The sequence below is a fragment of the Anopheles maculipalpis genome, chromosome 2RL (assembly GCF_943734695.1).
Source record: "Anopheles maculipalpis chromosome 2RL, idAnoMacuDA_375_x, whole genome shotgun sequence".
Taxonomy (NCBI): Eukaryota; Metazoa; Arthropoda; class Insecta; order Diptera; family Culicidae; genus Anopheles; species Anopheles maculipalpis.
The window spans coordinates 94,294,566-94,316,175 of NC_064871.1; the positions used below are offsets into that span (position 1 = coordinate 94,294,566).

Consider the following 21,610-nt stretch of genomic DNA (forward strand, 5'->3'; position numbering starts at 1 on the left):
AAGTCCTGTTTCCAGCGCTCGTTATGGACGCTGTTATTATCACTTGTAATACCACTATTACTCAAAGCTTCGCCAAGAGAAACGAATAAATTTGCACCAAATGAACAAACGAACCATTGGCGCTGTCTCACTCTCTCGAGAGCACCCTGGAAATCGGCCCCCGGTAAAGAACGCAATGAAAGTAGATAAATTAAAATTGTACTCCACCAACACCTATCCCGGTTCTCTATCGATGCGTTGGAAGGTCGGAACATAACCACCGAAGACAGGCAGTAGTAGTGATCCTGCTGTGGTGGAACCGAGGGAAAACTTTTCTCCTCAGATTAGCATCTTGATGTTCGTCGTGAAGAGAACCGCACGTCGTAAGAAGCGAAACCTCCGTGGACTGAACTGGACTGGAGTACTCCCCAGTTCCCGGTTCACACTTCGATCCCGATGTCCCACTGACTGGGCGCGGTAAAAGGGAAAGCACTTTTTGCTACTTTTTAACTTGCTCGCTTAAGAACACAGAGCACAATTCGTTTATCATCGAGCACGCTTGCTGCTCGGGCTGAATTGTTTCTGTAACTCGGGTGTAAAGTGCCGTCTGCCCTCTAGGTACCCGTCTTCAAACGGTGCCGCATAGTAGAGCGCGTAAATTTTATCTACAACTGAAATTTATTCGCATAATTTTTCTTCACTTTATCGGCCTCCCAGCTTCAAGATGGATGACGCGATTCGTGAAAGCAAAAGAAAAGGAAGAAAAGCAACACGAACTACTAGACAAGTGCGTCGACGGGAAGCGGGCAAAAATGTCCGATTTTACAAACGGATTTGACTGGTGTAAATCCGGACGGACAGTCCCAGGTCCCAGGGCGGCTTGTTAGGGAATGAAGTGATGAAATTTATTGCAGCGAAACGAGATTAAACGTACCGCATCCGGGCAACCAGTTTCGAGCAATGAGATAATGAGGATTTGTGCAAAGTTTTGCAACCGTGCAAATGTCGGTTTTAATTTGAGCGAAATTATTTGCCGATCTTTGTAGAAACTGCACGCGCTTTGGGAAGAGGTGTACAGTTTCGCATAACATAAGGTTTATATTGTTCCGCTCAAATGTATAGCAAATCTATCTTACTAAAGTGTCATCAACTGTACCTTCTCGAATAGGCCAGTGGCGGATTAACCTATGGGTGGAGCTGGCGGAGCGGGGCCTCGCCAGCCAGTGGGGCCAGTTCACCGGCTTGAGAATCTCGTAGAAGAAAATATTCCGATCTTGTTTGCATTTACCCGAAGGTAGCATTTTCCCGAAAAAAAACATCGAATTTTGCGCAGCTCGTAGAAAGAAAAACACCGCCAAATGCTTTGCGCATTGCATACTTTGCGGCGCATAAAATAAGCGGCGCAGCAAAGGAAGAGCTATCAAGAGTCCTTCGGAAAATGTATTAAATGCAGCACGTTATTCTTAATATTCCTTTCCAACGTGAATCGTAGCTTTCAGCAATTTTTTATAGGAATTGGTGCAGTAATTCTCTGCCAGGAATAAACAATTAAAAAGACTATCATACTGCTGTCCATTGCTGATCTCCTGACCTTCGCTAAAAGTCTAATGAAAATTAAAAAGGTCAGTGTTATAACTGCTGATAAAGAATCAATGTGTACAATAGCTCTGACTCAGTGTTTTCCCTCATTCGTCCCTAATGTCTATCATCAGTGATCTTCATTTGGTAGCGCTTGTCTCTTAACCAATTTGGACACGCCGGTCATCCAGATTTTAATGCCATATTAAAAATGCTATATTAAAGATAAATTTTAAGCCAAAACACATTGCTTGCTCGATGAAAATCCAGTTAAATGTATCCCAATGACAACAATCCAGTGCGTAAAAAAACAAAAATCAACCACCCCAAAAAGGCGTATCAATCTGTGCGATACGAAAGCCGAGACCGATTTGTCAACAAGCAAAATCTTCCCCTCTCAGTGCGGAGTATTCCGAGCAGATTTGGTGAAGCAAGATGCAATCTCTTAAAGCCTCGCCAAGCTCCCTGCCGTAACTGTAGCTTGTCAGTCGACTTGTTATCTTCACATGGCCCGAAGCCTTATGGTTGTCTATTTTTTGTTGTTGTTTCGCATCCATGCTCCGTTCTCTATCGTATCAGCGGGAAGTGATCATCTTCAAGTTGTCGCTTTGGTGAAGGTTCTTGCATCACTTCGGTAAGGCCACGGTAGTAGATGTTCCGGTGCTCGCTTTACATTGCACCACATTGGTGGGCGCATCTCGTCCGAGTTGCACCGAAACGGCAGTTGCTTACACGCACCGATTCCGTTCAGGTGCCGTATGGAGACTCGGTGTCGATGTGGTGAATACAAAAAAAGCAACACGCAAAGAAATCCGTTAGTGAAAGACAAGCTTACAGCATACGCACCATACGCAACGACAACAGCAAAAAACTCGTATGCTGTGATGCTGGTTCTGAGCTTCCTCCCGATGCAGAAAACGTTATACAAACTTCAAAAGCTCGAGATAAGCGTCAGGGTGCCGATATCGGGCAGGCAGCATCACAGGGCCATCACTGTCCGGATCTCGGTATGATGTTGCGTGTGGGCCGCAACCAGTCACCAGACACACAAGAGAACGTGGTAATCCCAGCAGACAACCGTGGACATGCTTCAATATCGACCATCAGTAAGCCGATCTTGGTGTGCTGTTGTCGCTGCCACTTGTCAACACATTTATCGATACGTAGCAATCTTCCGGTTTCCCAGCCCTGGGAATGGTGGAGCGAAGATGAAGAAATGCATCTTAATCCTTCCTTTTTGTTATATGTTCTTTGCGTTGGATGGCTGATGCACTTGGAACGCTTACTTACAAAGCAATACGTGTCATCCAACAGCTAAATATGTTGGATTAAAAGTTGACTTTAATGTTTTTTTTCTTTGCTGTACGTTGGCGATATATTGGGGATATATTAGATACATAAACTTAATGTATAAACGTGGGGGCTCTGATAGCTCCAGTCTTGACATGCAAAGCCCGGAGATCGAATCCCAAGGATATATTTAAATTTATTTTTTTCCGATAGAATGGCTTGACCGTATTGCTATATTTAAAATATTTTTTTACTTAAATTATCATCCATCTATAACCAAATGTCCACTTTAAAATGCGTATTATGAATATACTTTCATTCCATCCCAAAAAAGGTTTTTAGTAAAGTATTCACCCTTCAGAACACGCTTTAAACCACTTTGAAGCTATTACATTCAAAAACATGGTTTATCGGATACGAGATGGTTAATGCATTTCTTTTGATGATGAAAAGCGAAGATGATGATGCACCGCTGTGCCGCTTTCAAGACGAAACGGGACAACACCCACATGCATAACTTATTCATTTCTTGTTTGGCAAATACGAAGCGCAACCATGCCAATTCTGCGGATGCTGCGTAGATACTACCGTTTGCTAATGCTGCTTGGCATAGTGAAGCGAATCCGCACCCATTTCACCCAAAGGCCACCGAGAGAAACCCTTAGCTTCCGGGCAGTGTGGCCATTGTTGTTGTGGTTACGGTAGAAAATTAAATGATTGCTTCGTACCCAACACCTTTGCAGCATTTTCCATTCGTAGCTTACGGTTGGCTTAAGACGCCACCATCGCCACCAGCAGTGTTTCTTGCGAGAGGTTTGCGAGAAAAGGATTTTTCGCCCCTCTAACACCCGGCAGCTTCAAAAACCGGCCCGTTTGAGCAATGGGAAGAAGCGAAAACCCTTTCATTAAGGATTTCCGTTTCCTATTTTCGGTGCTTGACTACTGATTACACCCTTCAGGTTGAGCGCTCGGGTCAAGTGTGCCATTTGACGGTGCGAAAAAGGGACGGGCTTTTATTCCACCAGTATGGTATCCCTCTAAGTCAATCCGTCCGTCCCTTCACACCAAAATCGTAATCCCAGTACAGCGAAGGCTAGTGCTAAAGACTTCCAAGCTGAACACGTGCCGGTGGAGTTTGTGGTAGTCGGACAGGAAAAGAAAACACTCTTCCCCATACGGTTGGGTATCCTTTTTGCCACCCGTAACCGCAACGCAAGACAGCCAACAAACCTCCCCTCTCACCGTCCGGTACAGTCGATTGGAAAACGGGCTCTTAAAGGAAAGATAATTTTCTCTTAAGGATTTCTATTATTTTCCCCCAAAAACTCGCTTAATCGACTTCCCGAAAGCCAAACAGCCCGGCTTTCTTCCTCAACTGTCCCTACGGTGCTGCTACCCATTCCGATGAACCATATGGAGTGGATAGTGTTACAACGTCATCAAACCCCTTCTGCTCGTGCCAGCCAGTTTAGATACTGCGGACACGACAAGAATTTAATCCGATTTGCTCCGATTCCAATCGCACACCGCAGCAGTCGGAGTAGCTTTGGGTGGGAATTTCTTCGACGACCAGTGCCGCATGGGTTCCGGATCGTTCGGAACGGGTGGGTAACGATGAAATGTGTGCGGTTTAATTTACTCGCTTCTATTGAACAAATGATTTGGCCTGGCACAGCTTTACTTTAGCCGTTCCATTATATGAAACAAAAGATGATTGTTTTGGTGATACTTAACGCTCCCCATTAGGACCAGAGCAAAAGATTTATGTATATTTAGCAGAAAGTGAATAGAAAACTATCCTTTTTTGCAGCTGAATTGTTGCAAAATTATAGATCTAACTTTCGTAACAGAAAAAAGCACTTTCATCAACCATCAACAAAAACCACAATTAAAATATTAAAATTTTTGAACAGAAACTGACCCGTTAAAATACCAACAGCAAACGTCTGACGTCACGCATGTGAAACACCTCGAAAAACCTTTTTTTTATTTCAACTGTTTTGTTCGTATTTTGTCTTATTAGATCAATATTTATTCATTTTCACTTCATAAGCTTTATGTATCCCTACTTTAAGGATTTTTTTATCACAATTATTCCATACGTGCAACATAACCGATCATTTCAAATTTAAAAGCTAACGTCTGACGTTTGATGACGCACCCAGTATGTGAAGCGTCTGAGGATACTCGGAATTTCGTGCATACAAATTCCGAAACAAAAGTTCCACTTCACCTTGCACTCAAACGAGCTAGCGGCGCAGTTTGTGCAATTATATCTACATTTTTAGCACGATTCGTCTTGTAGGAGCTGCAAAAGTATATTCATAACACCAGATTATATCTGCCGCTTTAACTCACTTCTTTCGTGTGAGTACCCCTCCCGTCTATCTTTCCTTCGCCATGGAAACTAATCCGGCAAAGCAATACAGTGCTCGGGATCTATTCGAAGGGCTACCAACATCGCTGAAAGCATGGCTACGCCAGCTTCTGTGCAACAACCCGAACGTGCATCAGAATAAACCTGCAATTTTCACTCAAATATTCTATCAACTAAGTCAATATTCGTATCAAACGCATCTAAAACTTGGCGCCGATCTAAAGGACGATGAAAAAGCACGCGAATTGCGCAGCAAAGGGAACCAGATGTATCATCCGAGGGTGATGAGGTACACCGACGCGCTAAGGTACTACAACGAAGCGATAGCCTTTGCGCAGAACGGATCACCGGATAGGGGAATCACGTACGCCAACCGTTCGATCATCTGTCTGGAGCAGGGAATGTACCGGGATTGTTTGATAAACATACGGTTGGCACGTGAGTCCAACTATCCGAAGCGATTCGAGGGTAGACTGGCGCTCCGGGAAGCGAAAGCAAAGCAAGCCTGTTTGGCAATCATAGCAACAAAGCAGTATGTCAAAGGCGGTAATAACAGCAGGAACCATCGGAACCATCGGAACCATCGGAACCACCGCCATGCTAAGGATAGTAAGATCGTCCAGTTAAATGTACCGCTGCCCGATGCGAATTACTTCAACCTACACCATGGGGTCGAATGTGGAAAGTACAAATGGGATAAGGGTGGAATGCTGGACGAACATCGCTACACGATGTGTGACTATTGCCGCACCAAATGTCTGCATATCTTGATTCCTTGCGAGGGATGTACCATGGTCATGTACTGTTCGGAGGAATGCATGTACCAAGCGCAACTACAGTACCATCGTTGCGAGTGTCCCATCATCCGGAACATGTGGAACGTCGCTGGAGAATACGCCGTTACAGTATGGCGCACCATCGCCAAAGTGATCTCGTCGTACCCCAGACTGCAGCCGATGAAGGAGCATCTGGAGATGACGCTTCAACTGAACGAGATTTGCAATATCGCAACAACTTCTCTAGCCATCGCACCGTACCATGTGGACATCGAGAAAGCAATGATATTTAAAACGTTCCTAGCTGCTATCATGCATCGCGTAGTGATGGATGGGACAAAGCTGGGACCGATCTGTGCCTATGATCCGGCAATGAACAGGCTGCTGTGTGATGTGATCCTTCATTATCTCAACGTATTCGATGAACTCGAAAGCACCTAAGAAGAGGTAACGTTACAATGGCACCCGTCTATCACTTCAGTACTTACTTTCATTCTACTTTGAATTCTTCTGCAGGTTTGAATGTATATACGAGGATTCTCACTGGCAGCCCCTTGAATTCATCCGGTAAGGCTGTCGTACATGTTACTGGTCCAGATTTCGCTTATTGTCATCGAAACATTATGGAAATTTTTAGAACGGCGACGAAAAAAATTCATTTATAACTCATAAGATGAAAGTTACCCTATGTGGTTTAGCACAAAACATGCAGAAGGTCCTCTTTACTCCTCAGGTATGTTTGAATTAGTTTCAGTTATTATACGATTCTGTAAAGTATGTTCATATACTCAGCGAAGACAACTTGTTTAAACAAATTCTACAACTATTCTAGGATCACACTATTATGTAAATGATAAGCTGTTTCATTAACGTTTGTTTTACCACTTAAAAATCAAATCAATCGAATTTATTAGAATGAGTATCTTTGTGTTTTCATGAATAAGTACAAGTATCAAACAAACCAAGTTCCACAAACAAACCCGAAAATAAAAATGGCTTCTATCTGTTAGTAATTTTTCCATGAGTATGCGAACCGTGTCACTACTAAGGGTTGTAATTACGGTTCCCTTTCAAATAAACTGGAGAAACAATTTTCCACAGTGTTCTTAACATTCCAAGGCGAGAAGGAGAAGGCGTTCAAGATTATGTTTCGTACTTAATTATACATTGGCCGCGTACGATGGTTTTATGATTTTTATTCACAAACAAGATGTCGCAAAAGGTACCAGACTCGGAACTAGTGTTAGGTACTGAGCTCGAGAGCTGTCGGGAGACCTCACTCCAATAAGATGAGGACTCTGGGCACGCTCTTTCATTTCAAAAAGCTAGATCTTTGCCATCCTGATGTATCTCTTCGAGCTCTTCGGCCTCGCGAGGGAGCTACTCACACTTTTCGAGCTCTTCTCTATCACGAAGTAGTTCTTGGCCCTCAGTGATTGCGGAGCTGCTGTGAGACCTCGCCTCTCACGTATTAGTGAGCAGCTGCCCTCTCGTCTTTAGAAGGAACTGCTTTGCACTACATTACATGTTAGCATAGGGATTATCCTACGATTAGACAATATTCTGTCGTGGTGTAATGCATCAATGGACTGCAATACAGTTCAAATAGTTGTATGTACTAAGAAAATGAAATGAATTATGTAATGTCATATTGATTGTTGGCAGTAGCGATTTGATTTGTTAGTATTAGTTCACCAATTTATTAGTTAGATTGAGGATTGATACTGAAATTACCTAAAAGATCATGTTTTTTGGTCATCCAGTAATCTTTAAAATGATTCTGAAAGAAGTTTACAAAATAATCTCATGTATTCCTAATATTCTGGCAAGTTGTCAGAATCCAGCTCCTTCTCTCAGGTCGTTCGAGAGCAAATACTTTTTGCATGAATTCATAGTTCGCCAATCCTAAACCGGTCACGAGGTTAGGGGTAAATGTGCAATCCGTACGAGGAGTCAATCCTTAAATGTAGAAGTCACCGAAATGGAAAGCTTTTCTGACTCGAACATAGTTTTATTTAACCAGCTGCTAGGTGCATCGAATCTCACGATTTACAGCTCCTACAGTGTGAGTGCGGGGGTAGTGGAAGGACACAACAAGGCTCACGGGTGGGTAAACTACACAGAGAATGTACGATGGCACTCGGAACAGTGCAGATTTCGAATGTCAAATATAAAAGCAACGAATACAGAAGTGCAAACAGAACAATGCTTAGCGCCGGTACACGGTAATGATCCAACTTGGGAGTCCTTCGGATAGGAAACACACATACACACATACACATTATTTGTACGGAACGGACAAAGCAGATTCTTTTCTCTCCGTGGCATCATCTTTTCCGATGGAAGAGATTTAATACCACCTGTACTACCCACGCTCTCGAGACACATTTGGGACATCTTGTTGGAACAGCAGGGGAAAGCACCGGTACCCACGCCAGTTTTTTTCCCCTAGATGTCCCGGCTAGATCCGTTTGATATGGAGTAGTACGAGTACGTGGTTCTGTTGGATTGTTTGAGACTTTTTAATATTTCTTTTTTTGGTTGCGTCTTTCGTTCGTTTGCAGAACCAACAAACGAAATCATTTTATGCGACCCAGTTCCGTACATCTATTGACATTTATCGTCACTGTGTGGACAGCGGTGGACAGCGGAGGTGGAGTTTGAGTTGGACCAAGGGTCAGTGAAGATTATTTGTTTTCACATACCTCTTCATTGGATGCGATGGATTGATTCTGACTCTGAGCGGAGAACAAAGAGATGTATCACTTTTTGAACTGGATGAACACGTTGAAAGCATATTTGTGTCTTGTTTTGAGGATTCTCTTTGAGAATAATGTATGAGCATTAGTGTTATCTTTCAGCTTTCGGCAGTTTAGAAATGTAAAAAATATTACTATAGAAAGCTTTTTCCTATCCATCGTAATGTTAGGGCTGTCTGAAGGAGGCCAGAATAATCCATCATACAGTGTTTGACAAAGCAATAAGACCACCTCTATATGTATATTCAGCAACTTTGCTTTAACATCTGAAACGAGTACATCGGTTATTGTGAGGTCTCTTTCGCTGGTCGTTGATATAAAAGATTTGACCTATCCCTTGGCAGGAAAAGCACCCTAAGATCATGATGAAGCTAGTCACCATTACGCGTAATAACCTAGAGCAGAGTGGTAGAGGCGACAACGGCGCAGCTCGAGGACTAACTTATTCAACTGCGTGGCATCAGCAAGCCATTCGATGGCCAGCATGACCTTAGATGGTCCTTAACCCAAAGAAGAAGAACTGTAGAGCACCAAATGCGTAAATTGCGGATATCTTCAAATAGGATTGGATGACTTTCGTTCGGTAGAATATGATTGCTTTCCAAAAGCAACATACACTTCTAAAACTTTTCACCTACGCTTCCCTCAACTATTTGCGAAAGGTTGAAATAATTTCTTTCCATCTCATGACCTCTCAAAGGCATAAAAAAATTACAGTTCTTACGCATCATTATGTGAAATCCTTTTGAATTACAAACTTTTAAAACGTTAACTGATAATTGAATCGGAACACTTTTCTTTTCGCACAAACGAACTTTTGCCTGGTGTGGAAAAAGTTTACGACAAATTTGATCTAAAAGTGGAGTTGGTTTGCCACACACCAAAACGACGTATCACGTAACATAACAATAGTGCCCAGTGCTGGCAGGCCCCCCAGACAAGACAGAACCCGCTTTTTGTCCTTCGGATTCCATCATCATCTTTGATCGCACTTGATGCACTTTGGACGAGATCACGATGCACAAGAAGTGGCTGAATAGCTAAGCAGCAGCATATTCCGTCTTTGCTTAGCGTTGGCAATGATTTCAATGGACGGTGCTGGAATTGCTAAAACTGTATAAGCTTTCCTTCTTGAGGTAGTAAAGCCACCGGTAGTAAAAAAAAGGACACATACTCGCACACACACACGCACCCATACCCGGTTGATGGATGATGTCGTCGGTGTCATCGTCAGTCGAAATAGAGAGCGAAAAGGAAAAGTGCATCTTGCACTGGATTTAGGTTTTTATTTCCACTTTCGGATGGGGTTGATGCGAGCTATCCCAGAAGTACATTTGAAGTTTTGCGCTGTGTGTTCGCCTCCCCATGGCTGCACACAACACGACGATGCACCGTGCCAAGAGCACCAGACAAGTGGGTGCGATGGAAGCAAATCCCGTGCTGTGTTGCATCCCCAAAAGGTGATCTTCCAGATGCGCTTAGGGATGTCTTTCACTCCATTCAAAAGGGGTAGAGGGCTATTGTTGAGGCTAAGAAGGTTAGCTGGCAGCTCTATACGGTGGTGTCTTTGTTCGGCTAAGCTGCTTTCTGCGATGAATTTCTTCATCGTCCAGCATCCCCATACGAGTGGAGTTTGTTTGTTTGTTTGTGTGCTTTTTTTCTCTACCCCAGTGTTGATACTTATCGATAAACTTGTTCCGCAATCAAACTTTGTTCCTAACCTTTCTCATGGTGGAGAACTTTTTGAAGGGCATTTGTGATGCTGGCCATGTATGATTTGTGTAGGATTATGTTAGGAGCTAAATTGACATCAAACGGGTTAGAATCGTCAAGAAATGCGGTTTAAGCTGTACGTGTAGTTCCTATAAGTGAAGATTGGGGTTGGTCTGATGGCATTATAGTAACGATATCAGTTTTTCACACGGCAGCAAATGATATTGGGTAGAGATCCTGGATCTCGTCTCTCAGATTTAAAACCTGGGAACTTGAATATCGGTTGTTGTACGGACGGCGACTGTAAGTTCTTGGATTCCGGATCTTCTCTTGATGTCGGTAAGATTTTGGATTTCCACATTTTGCCCGTATGGCAAAATCTCATCCCTCACTCAACTTAGTCAACAAATTATACATCAAAAGCCGCCAAGAAGAATTTTTTTACTTTTCAAAATCCTCCATAAAACACTGATAAAACTGGAGTAGGTAATGGTGGATGAAAAATAGACAAACTTCATATGCAAAAGGCGAACCCGAGGACTGTTTCAGAATAAGAGAGAATATATAAAAGAAAAGCAAACCAATTGAGTACGCAAAATTGTGAACCCCTTTTTTGGCGCGGGATGAAATTTGGTACATTGAGAGCAGATCCGTTCTTCTACCGCTATGGCAATAATGCAGTAACTTCAACTGCCATTCCAGACAATCTTACTCGGGGACTATTGACTGTTCCGGCAGCTGGTCTCTGTTGCTGGACACGGCTGACGTTTTGTGGTGGTGGTGGCACACAAAAAGCGACATCATCTTGCACTTTTTTTTATCACAGGTGTAACAATACTCTGGGAATGATGCCAGCACATTCTTCAGTAGGTCTTGTAAAAACACAAAAAGGGAAGAAAAAGAAATGTAATGCGACAAACATATCTTTCTCTTTTTTAGTAGCTGGTACGTCAATCCCGTTGACTGAAGCTGCGGCGGGAAGAGAGTGCACGTGCAATGGGTGCAAAGTTTTTGTTTCTTGCAGCAGGACGTGGTGATCGTGCAAGGATCAACGCCATCGTAAGTGGTTGGAGTAAGTAAGCGATTCCTACTGGGCGTAATATGATGGACCGATTTGCATGGTACATTAGGTACAATCTTCGGCAGTGTGTAAATATTTTCCTTTCCAGTCAAACTTGGGTGCCAAATGTGTGACCGGTTCGCAGGAATATATCTCCATTTAAGGACACTTTGCATGCAGGGAGTTGAATCAAAGAAGCGAAAAAACAAATAGCTTGAGCGCAAACACAGTTACAGTTTGAGATGTGTTTTCAATTCTCGGTATATTAAAAGGACTGCTAGTGGAGAGGTTGATGAGGTTTGATGGTGAGACATAGCTAGCAAATGCGAGTATTTGGAGAGATGTTTATTTACGTTTGTCCACAGAAACACCTACCAACTCATTAAAGGACAGGTCTGATTTCTTCTCCAGCGAATTGGAGGCACATAATAATCAACTTAATGTAAAATATACAAATGCTCCATTACAAAAAAAAACTATTCAAACGAAGTTAAAATGTCAAATTATTGCGAATGGAAAGAAAAATGCAGACAGACCGAAACACAGTCAAGCACGAGCACACTCGACAGAAGAAGAAAGTCTAATGATTTGCCTTTTCCACGTAGGAAGACTTTTTTTTTGCTTTTGGTTAGCTCTGTTTAATTTGCATCTATACAAACACAATCAGACGCATCAGTAAGGCCCTGGCCTTGCCTGGCAAATTCTTGACGATTTTCGTCGAGGTTGATGAGACTGAGGCGTGAGTCCTACCTTTAACTGTGTGTGTGTATATATAGTATATGAAAGAATACAGATTGAAATACCAAAAAAAAACTTCATCCAAAATTTCGGGCAAAAGGCCAGCCCACCATTGCTGGAAAGTGGAAGTATTGTTTCGGATGAGTAGCGCGAATCTCCTGCTCCCGTGTCTGGAAAGTTTTCCGCTGCGTCAAATCAACCTTTTGGTGGCAAAATTCGGCGACTGGTGGAGCATCCTTTCTCCAGCTTCACGGTATTGTTGTTGTGGAAGTGGCACGACAATTGCTGCTCTACCACCGCATCAGAATTTTACTAATTGTGTGTCGTTATTTCAATTAAAGCGTTTTGCCGAGCTTCTATTGAATTCCTGAGATTGAGAAACGGTGAGAACTTCCCAAGCCCGACTATGCGACGAGCGGTAAAAGGCCAGGCTCAGAGTCAGAATTTGTGGGATGGTAAGAACTTTGCCGAGAATGTCAATTTCCCTCTTGGTTGAAGCGAAGCTAGTCGAACGTGTCTTGTGCTGTGTGTAGCTTGTGCTGCAGAAGAAGCAGATTGCTGGAGACGACGTTGAGGTCGCTTAATGTTACCGGTGTGTGGAAAGATTTCACACTTCATCGAACGTTATAATCACCTGATACACAGGCCCCTTTTTATGATGTTGGATGTTTGTTGGCTGTGTTGAAAATTGCAACGAAACTATTGAACACCAGTATGTATGGCGTTTGAACAATGTATTGATCACCCGCAAGGGTCCCACCAATTGTCTTGCGTATCGGTAATAAGAAGGTTTTGCTCATTTGAAATCGATCCTAAGGGAAACAGCTGACGACAGAGGCTAAAGTTATATTAGAATTTCGCCTTTCACAGCTAACTCGCCTTAAGAACTTAGTCATAGGGCAGTCATCCGCTTTGGACACAAAATTGAGTGGCAATGATATCTAATTGAGATACTACCCTAAAATTCGATTGGTCTTTACTGGTCGGCATTGAAATGGAAAGACAGTCTCTGACACAACGCTACTCTCCAGCAGTTCCATCTCTTCCTCCGCGGATGATAACCAATGTTCGTTCAATTTCATTTTTACCTGATGTGCCAAGGCAGTTACTGTAGGTCCGTCCTTTACAGTGGCGAGCTTAACGGTAAGCAAACTTGAAGGGGCCCCGAACTGAGATAGGTGTGTATCAACTAATAACTATTAAGAAAAAATGTTATCTTCACTTAATACAAAGGCAATAAATTGTTAAGTGGATCGGTAACAATCCTATTTTTTTTTTACCATTAAATTCTGTGCAATTTTTACTAAATCCATGCATTACTACGCCTAACGATGCCACAAATCCAGTATTTCGCAGACTACAGCAGAAAAAGGAACTTAAAAGGAGCAAACAGACCAATCCTGTCAACCATTCATCAAAAAAACGGTGGCATAATTTACGATGCGGTTGAAAAATCCCACCTTAAGGTAAACATAATTAGAAAGGAATCCTTTTTTCCTTCTCCCGTCCCTGCACTTTCCATTCTTCCGATGCTGCATACAGTACCAGGCCCGGAATTAATCTAGCCGTGGTTGTGGTCACCAGCTCTACTGGTCGGTCGGTCAGGTCGGTGTCATCGGTTTTGTGATAAGATTTTAATTTATGACCATCGGACGAGCCCGAACAGACCGATTTTGTCGGGAGAGGGTTTTCAGCTGCTACGAGCTGAATCGCTTCCCTTTTGCGGGGAAAGGAAACGCGCGCTAGTGCCGAACACAATGGCAAATACGATGATGACGGCATGACGGAACAGCGTTAGGCTTCGAACCGGAAACCGGAAGAGATTTTGCACATTTGTCAAAAGGATGCAACGAATCGGAATGATGATGCACAAACGGTTTGCTGCTGCAAGGACACGCTCTATATAGCTTGGTTATATAGCGTACAAATCGCAATCAAAACATCCCTCACCGAGACAGGTGAAGAAGGGCCTGAGAAATGTGGAGAAGAAGAAAGAGAGAGGGAGAGGGAGAGAGAGAGTTGATATATTACTGCAGACCAAGTGAGACCGCAATTAATTATAGCCCAAGAGCGGCATCAAGTTCCGTGGTCAAGAAGGGAAACCGAACCACCCCCGTCCATCAAAAAGGACTATTGACATGAAGATCCTTCGAGCAAGCGAATTTCATAGCAAAACCGCCTAGAGAATGGTCAACCGGAAAGATGGACCGGCCAACCGTTGGGTCAGATCCATCCCTTCCGGGTATTACTCATCGTGGCGCTAAACGATGACAGCGTTCGCTTGAGAAACGCGTGAACATTGCGTTCGATGCATCCACAGCACAGTTAGGGAAAGAAATCTTCCGCCAGCGTTCGTCGCTGGTTTCGAAGGAATTTTTAAGTTTTTAAGGAAAATTATTTTTTTTTGCTTGTCAGTTCCTTGACGATGTCAAGAGAATTAGAGCGATTAGGCGCATTTTTGAAGGCTTTGAACGCACCCGTTGATGGCTTCGTCCAGCGAAAATGGACGAAATGCTCTGGTTTCTCCTGGATGACCTCTCTCGATCTCTCGTGCTACAGAATCTTTTTCCTCATCATATAGGAACTGGCAAGTGTCCCGAGCCAGACACAACGGTATTTTTTAATAAAACATTAAACGAACCGGTTACTCTCGTAAATTGCGTTCAACAATTAAAACACAATCTAACCCAACTGTAACTGTCGCTTGGTCGCAGAGACGTACAGCGCACTCCAACTGTTTAAAATCTTCATAAAACGATTATCACAAATGGTGGAAAGATTTATGGTGAACTTGCCCTCCGGAAGTGTACGAACAAGCGAGCCGTATATAGTCCGTTTGTTCGCCCACTTCAAAAAGCCTTCCAGCACACACACACACACACGCCACATCCTATTGCAATCGGAACTACTTTGGCGGGAACGGAGCGAAAATCCATCGGACTCGTTCCTTTGCATATGGGAACCACTATTATTTCAGGGCAACTCCTTCATTCCCGTTCGCCTACTGCAAGGTTATCCCCCATTCATCCGGGACCTCTTTAACTGGTTTCATTTACAACACTTACTCCGGAACCACCCGAACCAGATGCTTTCGTTTTAAAATAGCTCAAAAGCTACAACAAACCACACTATTGTCCACACGGGGACGGGTGGGGAAAAACTATTCCAATCATCTCGCGCCCCGCAAGATCTGCTCTCGGAAGGATCTGGTCGAATGGTACAATATGCTGCGTCGTGACCATTTTTCAACTTCATCCAAAAAGCTCAATTTATCATATCATCTCTCCGAAGCCGAGACGCAACCAAGTAATGGTGGTCACAGGTGTCGTCGACGAAGCTGTCGCCCAAATGGCGTACGAACGATTGCACTCCGGTGCACTGCGTGATGCAGCTGTGAAACATATAGAATGTGCAAATCGGCACAGAATCCTTAATAATCCTTTCTTCACCGATGTACTCAATGTGGCAGATTCAACACTTGTCTCACCCTCAGTATCCTGTGTCTGTGAAGTTGAAGGCTTGAGGCTAAGAATTCGATTAGGCCAAACACACAAGGTATTGAAAAGTTAGATGTCCTTTTCATCTTCCACTGCGATGAAATTGTCTTGTGGGCCAGCGCATCCGGACAAAGAAATGCGCTTGGCCTACCCGGAGCAGGAAAAACGGTGCAATGATCCAAAACCCATTCACAACAGCTAGCAAGGTAACGACAAATGGAGTTGGTTCAGCTTTTCCCACCTAATTTTCCAATCAATTTGTTCCATCCGTGAAACAACAGCAACAGCAACGGCGGCGATTGGATCCTTTCCACCCTAAACAGCCACATTTGGCGTCTAGATGGTGGTGGGACCGCATCGAACGGTCGATTCAATTATCAAACCGCAATCGAAAATAAAGTATCTTAAATTACTGTTTCCAATCTTTGGCCACTGCTGCCATCGTTGTCACAGGGGTCAAAAACACGCCAAGCATGGTGCCCACCAACGGGAAAAGCAATCGGAAATACATTCCAATGTGCTGTTGGACTGGTGTGGAATGAGATTTTCGAAGAGCTGGCTTGTGCGCTTTGGCAACAAAAGAATCCGTTGGTAGAAACTCACGGATACGGCATGGGCCCAGTGCCTGTCTTAAAATGAGTGAACTAAATGACCCGTTCACAAGTCACCGTGCTTCTCATCTGTTGGTGCAATGGCCCCCAAAGTGTCCTGGGAAAAAATGGGCATCATATTAGTTGCAGACAGGCCCAACATCCAATAGGTTGTGGCTGGTGTAGTTGAAGTCTGAACTAGTAGTAGGTAAAATTTATACGATCACTACTTAATTGCACAGCTCGTCCGAATTATTTTCCACAGTTGGATTTGTGCGACTAGTTCGCACAAATTCACCAAAGCTTTTTTTTGTATTTGCTCCATTGCGATATAGGCGCGTATTAAGCACTGAAGTTTCGGGTTGCCGTACTATCCATCGTCTCTAAGATTTCGGGATAGCTGCACCCATTCTCTAGACACAACCTCGGATACAGAGGAACATAGACAATCCTAACGCTGTGGACGAACAGAAGACGTTCGAAGAGAATCCAGAGCATTAGTCCCAGCGCTAGAGCTATTTATATTTTGGAGATCCTTCTGTGTTCCAGATCGGTCACTACTATCCCAATGTCGCTATCAAAAGTTTTCTTCGGCTGGCTGACGGAAGCGTAACAACGAAGAGCATTCTGCTTCCAGGTACTTTCCCCGTGCATCCCGACGCAGTACTCTAAAGCACTTGGGTCCGTTCATATTCAGCCTTGTTCTCACTATCCAAAAGACTTCGATCCATGAGCCAGTTAGCTAGACCAGACAACGGTTAGCCGAACAGCGCCTGAATCAATCTCCACCGTGCATCCAGCTCCGTACAACAATGTCTATATGTTTTTCTACCTAATGCTACTAAGCTTTCGACACTAAAACCGTCGTATGTACAACCTTATTTAGAAGTCGTTTCGCTAAAAACCGGACATACATCTTTGCTGTCAAAAGGTCTTTAAAACAAGTCACGTTTTTCTCTCTCCCTCTGTCCAACTAAAACACAATTTCAGTACCTCCAAATTCTCGTCTAATTGCCTCCATTTGCGTTTATGCGCCCTTCTCCCAAACCTACACGGCACCGTTCACGGTTAAACTTTAACCTGTCGGTGCAAGAAGTTATCATCATCTTCTTTCTCGGTTTCCCAAAAAAAAAAAGTCGCAGCACCATATTAATCATTTCAGGTAATTAGAGACTTTGGCCTTGCGCACTCACACACGCTCGGTGCTGGGCGAAATACTTGCACGTTCGCAAATGGTAAAATTCCAATTTTTATTCCCGGTCTCCGAAAGCTTAACCACCTTCCATTTCGTCGTTTTCCCTTTGCTGAGTACGGGGGGTTTGATTTGGTTCGGTTCGGCGGTGGCTTTCGGATACCACCTGGTTTCTGGTGTGAGTGAACTTGATGCCTCTGTGGGCCGTAGGATCAGAATTTCGAAAAACTCATTTCAATATTTTAATTAGTATTTCACTCATTCAGTTGTGCCAAGATTGCAAGATTGCGACAAGGAAAAAGGGAAGAGAAGTAAAAGCATAAGATAATGAACCTTGTTACCATTCAAAGTTTCTCTTGCTCTGTTTCTTCTTCGAAGGTGGCAAACTTACTGTGCTTCTGCGAACACTCACATATTATGCTAAAGTACGACATTTGGTGCCTCATCTTGATCACAAGCTCCAACAGATTGTACATCTTGACAAGACACGTTAATCAGGTTCTAAGATAAGGTCGGATGACCTAGGAGTGCATATTTTGGAATATTTCCGGAGATAACTCCGGAGATACGCAGGAACTCTTAAGGACCGTGAGCACCCTGGAGATGCATCCGCAGATTATATCGGAAATTAATCCTGATTTCTTCGGAGTTAAGTTCCGATTGCTTCCGAGTTAACTCCGGATTTTTCCGACGGAGTTGAATCCGAAGTTGAAGTTGAATTCGTAGTCGAAATGGATTCATGAATCCACTCCGTAGTTTCTACCACTGGTCAGCGCACCAAACGTTTATACTGATTGGATCTATCGCCTCAAGAAGTTGAGGAATTATGGACGAATTTTGCATTAAACGGATACATTTAAGATGCTAGAACTCAAATGCAGCTCCTAAAACTTTTGACGAACGATGTTGGATTCCTTTGTGTGTGGCCAGGCTCCGGGCTTTAGTTCTGTTAGGTCCTGCCCTCCTCATCGGAACGGATGCATACAACTTGCTGGAATGCTTCGTAACATCAATCAACATGTTCGGTGCTTGGCTTGGTTGTGGCGGGTTCAGCCATCTGACGTTCCAATGCATGGTCCTGAAAGAGACTCCACTTGGCGATTGAGGATCCTCACTTAACATTTGAATTTGCAACACACGATTTACGAATAACGCACAAAGAACGCGCAAAACCGATCTGCTCGATCTATTTCCTTTTATTTAGTTCATTTAGTAAAGAAGAGAACGTCACGAGGCACTAATCTATTCTATTCTTCAGGGAGAAGCAGCGTTTGAAAACAATGAAGGCCTCCGTTACGTTACAGCCACCATGCGGATCAAAGTGAATTCGTGAGGTATGCTTTTTTGAAGTTTAAAAGTGTTGAATGACTGTACAGGTCGCTTAGCCAGACCACATAAATTGCCTGCAGCTTGGTTAGGAAGTACGGCAGATACTGTCGACCCGGATCGTTCATGTACCAGACCAGTAGCTCCAGCCGCTTGGACGCAGGTTGGATCGATTTAATGTGCCATAAGAAGCGATCATCATCTACGTTATCCTGCAGCGTATCGAACTGTAGCTCACATCCATCGCAGTGGCATATTAAATTGAAACAGTCCTCCAACGCTGTCCTTCTTTCGAGGTATTCCATAGTTTCCGAGAAGTATTCCATAGTTGCCGAGAGGTATTCCATAGGGCTAGAATTAAGCGTGATTCAATTAGTACCTTCAAACACATTGTTCGGGCGCGGGTCGTCTTTATACTTACAAGAAGTGCGATTGGAAAAGCTGTTCTCCCGCAGCAATCGGATTGATGGCGATCAGGGCAGTGCGTCCGTCAGGAAGCGTAATCTGCTGCACGTTCGGAACGCAGGAATGCTTGACCAAGCTTAACAGTGGGAAGTAACCGACCGCATACCTGAGGCTCCCGTATGAACTCGATGCATTTTCGTGCCACGAATGGCGCATCATCATCCAGTGTGACTGGCCAATTTGCCAATGGCGCAGAATTAGCTTGAAAATCAATTTTTCCTTCTTAGGATTTCCGGCACACATCGCACCGAGCCCAGTACGCTCCAGCAAGATCCGGAGCACGATGGTGGAGTGAAAAATTTGCCGTGCCATTTTCTCACGGTGCCGAAAGGCGTCATTAATCGGTAGCACATGCACCGTGTTGTAGATGTCCTTCGGCGTTGCCGTTTTCCAGTTCATCGTAAATGCGCTCACCTTCGATTCGTCCAGCTCGTTCAGATGCTTTTCGAGTGCGTCCAAATCGTGATCGAACATGGCGATTGCTACCGTTACTGCTCGCAATCCCGCCATACCATTAATATGATCCGCAATATACCACATGTTTCGTAAAGCTCCGCACTCGTACCGATGGTAATGTTGGGCTTTGTTCAAACATTCCTCGGAGCAGTACATCTCCGTACTACAAACCTCGCATGGGATGAGGATAAACGCTTGTTCCGCATGGCAGTACGCACACAGAACATGAGGGACATCATGGAACAGTATGGAAACGAATGGTTTCTCTATCATCAAAACATCTCCCACCTTTAGTGCCCGATCGGTCACTAGATGCCGTCCGAATTGCGCATTACGCTGTAGCCGCAAACATTCCGCTGCTTGTGGTGCGTTCGCATGTGCGTCGTAGCTTAATTTAAGCTCGTCGACAGCTTTCTTCCGATCGTTTTGTATGGCACGATCAGCTTGCTCGGTTGCATTTGCTGCCCTACCATCGTGCTCTTCAGCCAAATATTTCTTGGCGATCGTTTCCCGTCTATTTAGCTTGTCCTCGAGGTGGGCTGGGTAGTTTGATTCGCGGGCCAATCTGATGTTTATCAGGCAATCCGCATACCGACGAAACTGCAAACAGACGGACGCTCGGTTCGCGTACGCTATCGCACGGTCCGGCGATCCTTTTTCGGTATGCGCGATGCTTTCGTTGTAAAATATTAGTGCCTCACCGAGTAGATCTTTCCGGTTCGGATCAAACTTGCTGTTACCGGCATTGCGCAGGATTTGTGCTATGGAGGTACTTTTCACTTCCGGCTGCAGTTTAAGTCGCTCGCGGTAGGGGAATCCGTCCAGAAATGATACAATTCGGTGTATCATAAACTCTTGCATTTCTTCATAGCTCTGCTGCCGTTTCGTTACCGGTATGATGCATCGTTTGAGAGTCTCATCCCACAGTTCGTCGAACAAGTTAGATACAGTGTTTCGCATTTCGAAAGAAGGGAACATTTGCTCCATTCTATTCTCTCGTGCCAATTGTTCTACGAACGAACGTGAAAACTAATATGGAAATCGTCTAATTTTTCTTGAAATTCACATTCTACTTACCTGATAAGTATAACCTGCGCTGAACACAAGTCAAAATGGTGTCAATCTCACGTGACGCTCAGCGCTGGACAGGATGTGGCGCGAAATTGAAAGATTTTTCAGATTGGTACACGATGAGTGCCCATGGCGCTTGATTCACGCACACATCGAAAATCCGTTGGTTTTTTATGTTGTTTTATAAAAATGCGTATTTTTCCGGTAAAATATACTTGATTTACAACATTTAATTACAAATCACAAAAAAACATACACCTGTATTATGTTTTTAATACTACTATCAACAGGAAAAAAGTGCTAAACTTGCAATGGGGAACACTTCTTCGTCTTCTTCTTCTCTTCGTGAGGATGATCCCGGTTGGGGAACACTGTGCGGTTTGAGCGATGTTTTCTTGTCGGTCCAAATGTCCCAAAAATAGCCCAAAACGTCAAGCGCACAAAACGTCAACTCGCTTCTGACGTTTTGTTTTGTTCGCGCATAAGCGTGTGTGCGTGTGTGCGCTGCAATATTCCCGTCGCGAGGGTTTTTTGTGGTCAGTGTGTGGTTTGGGATACAAAATTATAAACGTTTTTGTTGAAAAGGCCAACCTTTAATAAGCCCGTGCATTATCAAATCGTTCCCGAATGGAAGATTCATCGGTGAAGTACAGGCGTCCGGTTGGTGTCGTGTAAAGGTGTGCTGGTTGTGCGTGTTAGATGGCCGGATAGTGCTGGGAATCTTCTTCACCGAACCACACACG

At 43.9% G+C, this 21,610-nt stretch overlaps 3 protein-coding genes across 3 annotated transcripts in view; 1 reads left to right on the forward strand and 2 right to left on the reverse strand.

The window, feature by feature from the left end:
• The window catches only part of LOC126567793 (histone acetyltransferase KAT6A-like), a 504,467-nt gene extending 486,255 nt beyond the window's left edge, over positions 1 to 18,212 (reverse strand). The window contains exon 1 of the mRNA XM_050224093.1: positions 18,203 to 18,212. The gene's annotated coding sequence lies outside the window, so the exon portion shown is untranslated. The remainder of the gene's footprint in view (positions 1 to 18,202) is intronic.
• On the forward strand, positions 5,248 to 6,441 carry LOC126568260 (SET and MYND domain-containing protein 4-like). The gene has a single exon (XM_050224707.1). It carries the CDS (start codon positions 5,248 to 5,250, stop codon positions 6,439 to 6,441), a length of 1,194 nt encoding a protein of 397 aa, XP_050080664.1.
• Positions 18,213 to 18,865: 653 nt separating the features above from the next.
• Positions 18,866 to 20,756, reverse strand: LOC126567662 (SET and MYND domain-containing protein 4-like). The gene is made up of 2 exons (XM_050223878.1): positions 19,297 to 20,756; positions 18,866 to 19,226 (listed from the first exon to the last, which is right to left on the reverse strand). The coding sequence occupies exons 1-2, from the start codon at positions 20,754 to 20,756 to the stop codon at positions 18,866 to 18,868; spliced, it is 1,821 nt and encodes a 606-aa protein (XP_050079835.1).
• Positions 20,757 to 21,610: the final 854 nt, after the last annotated feature.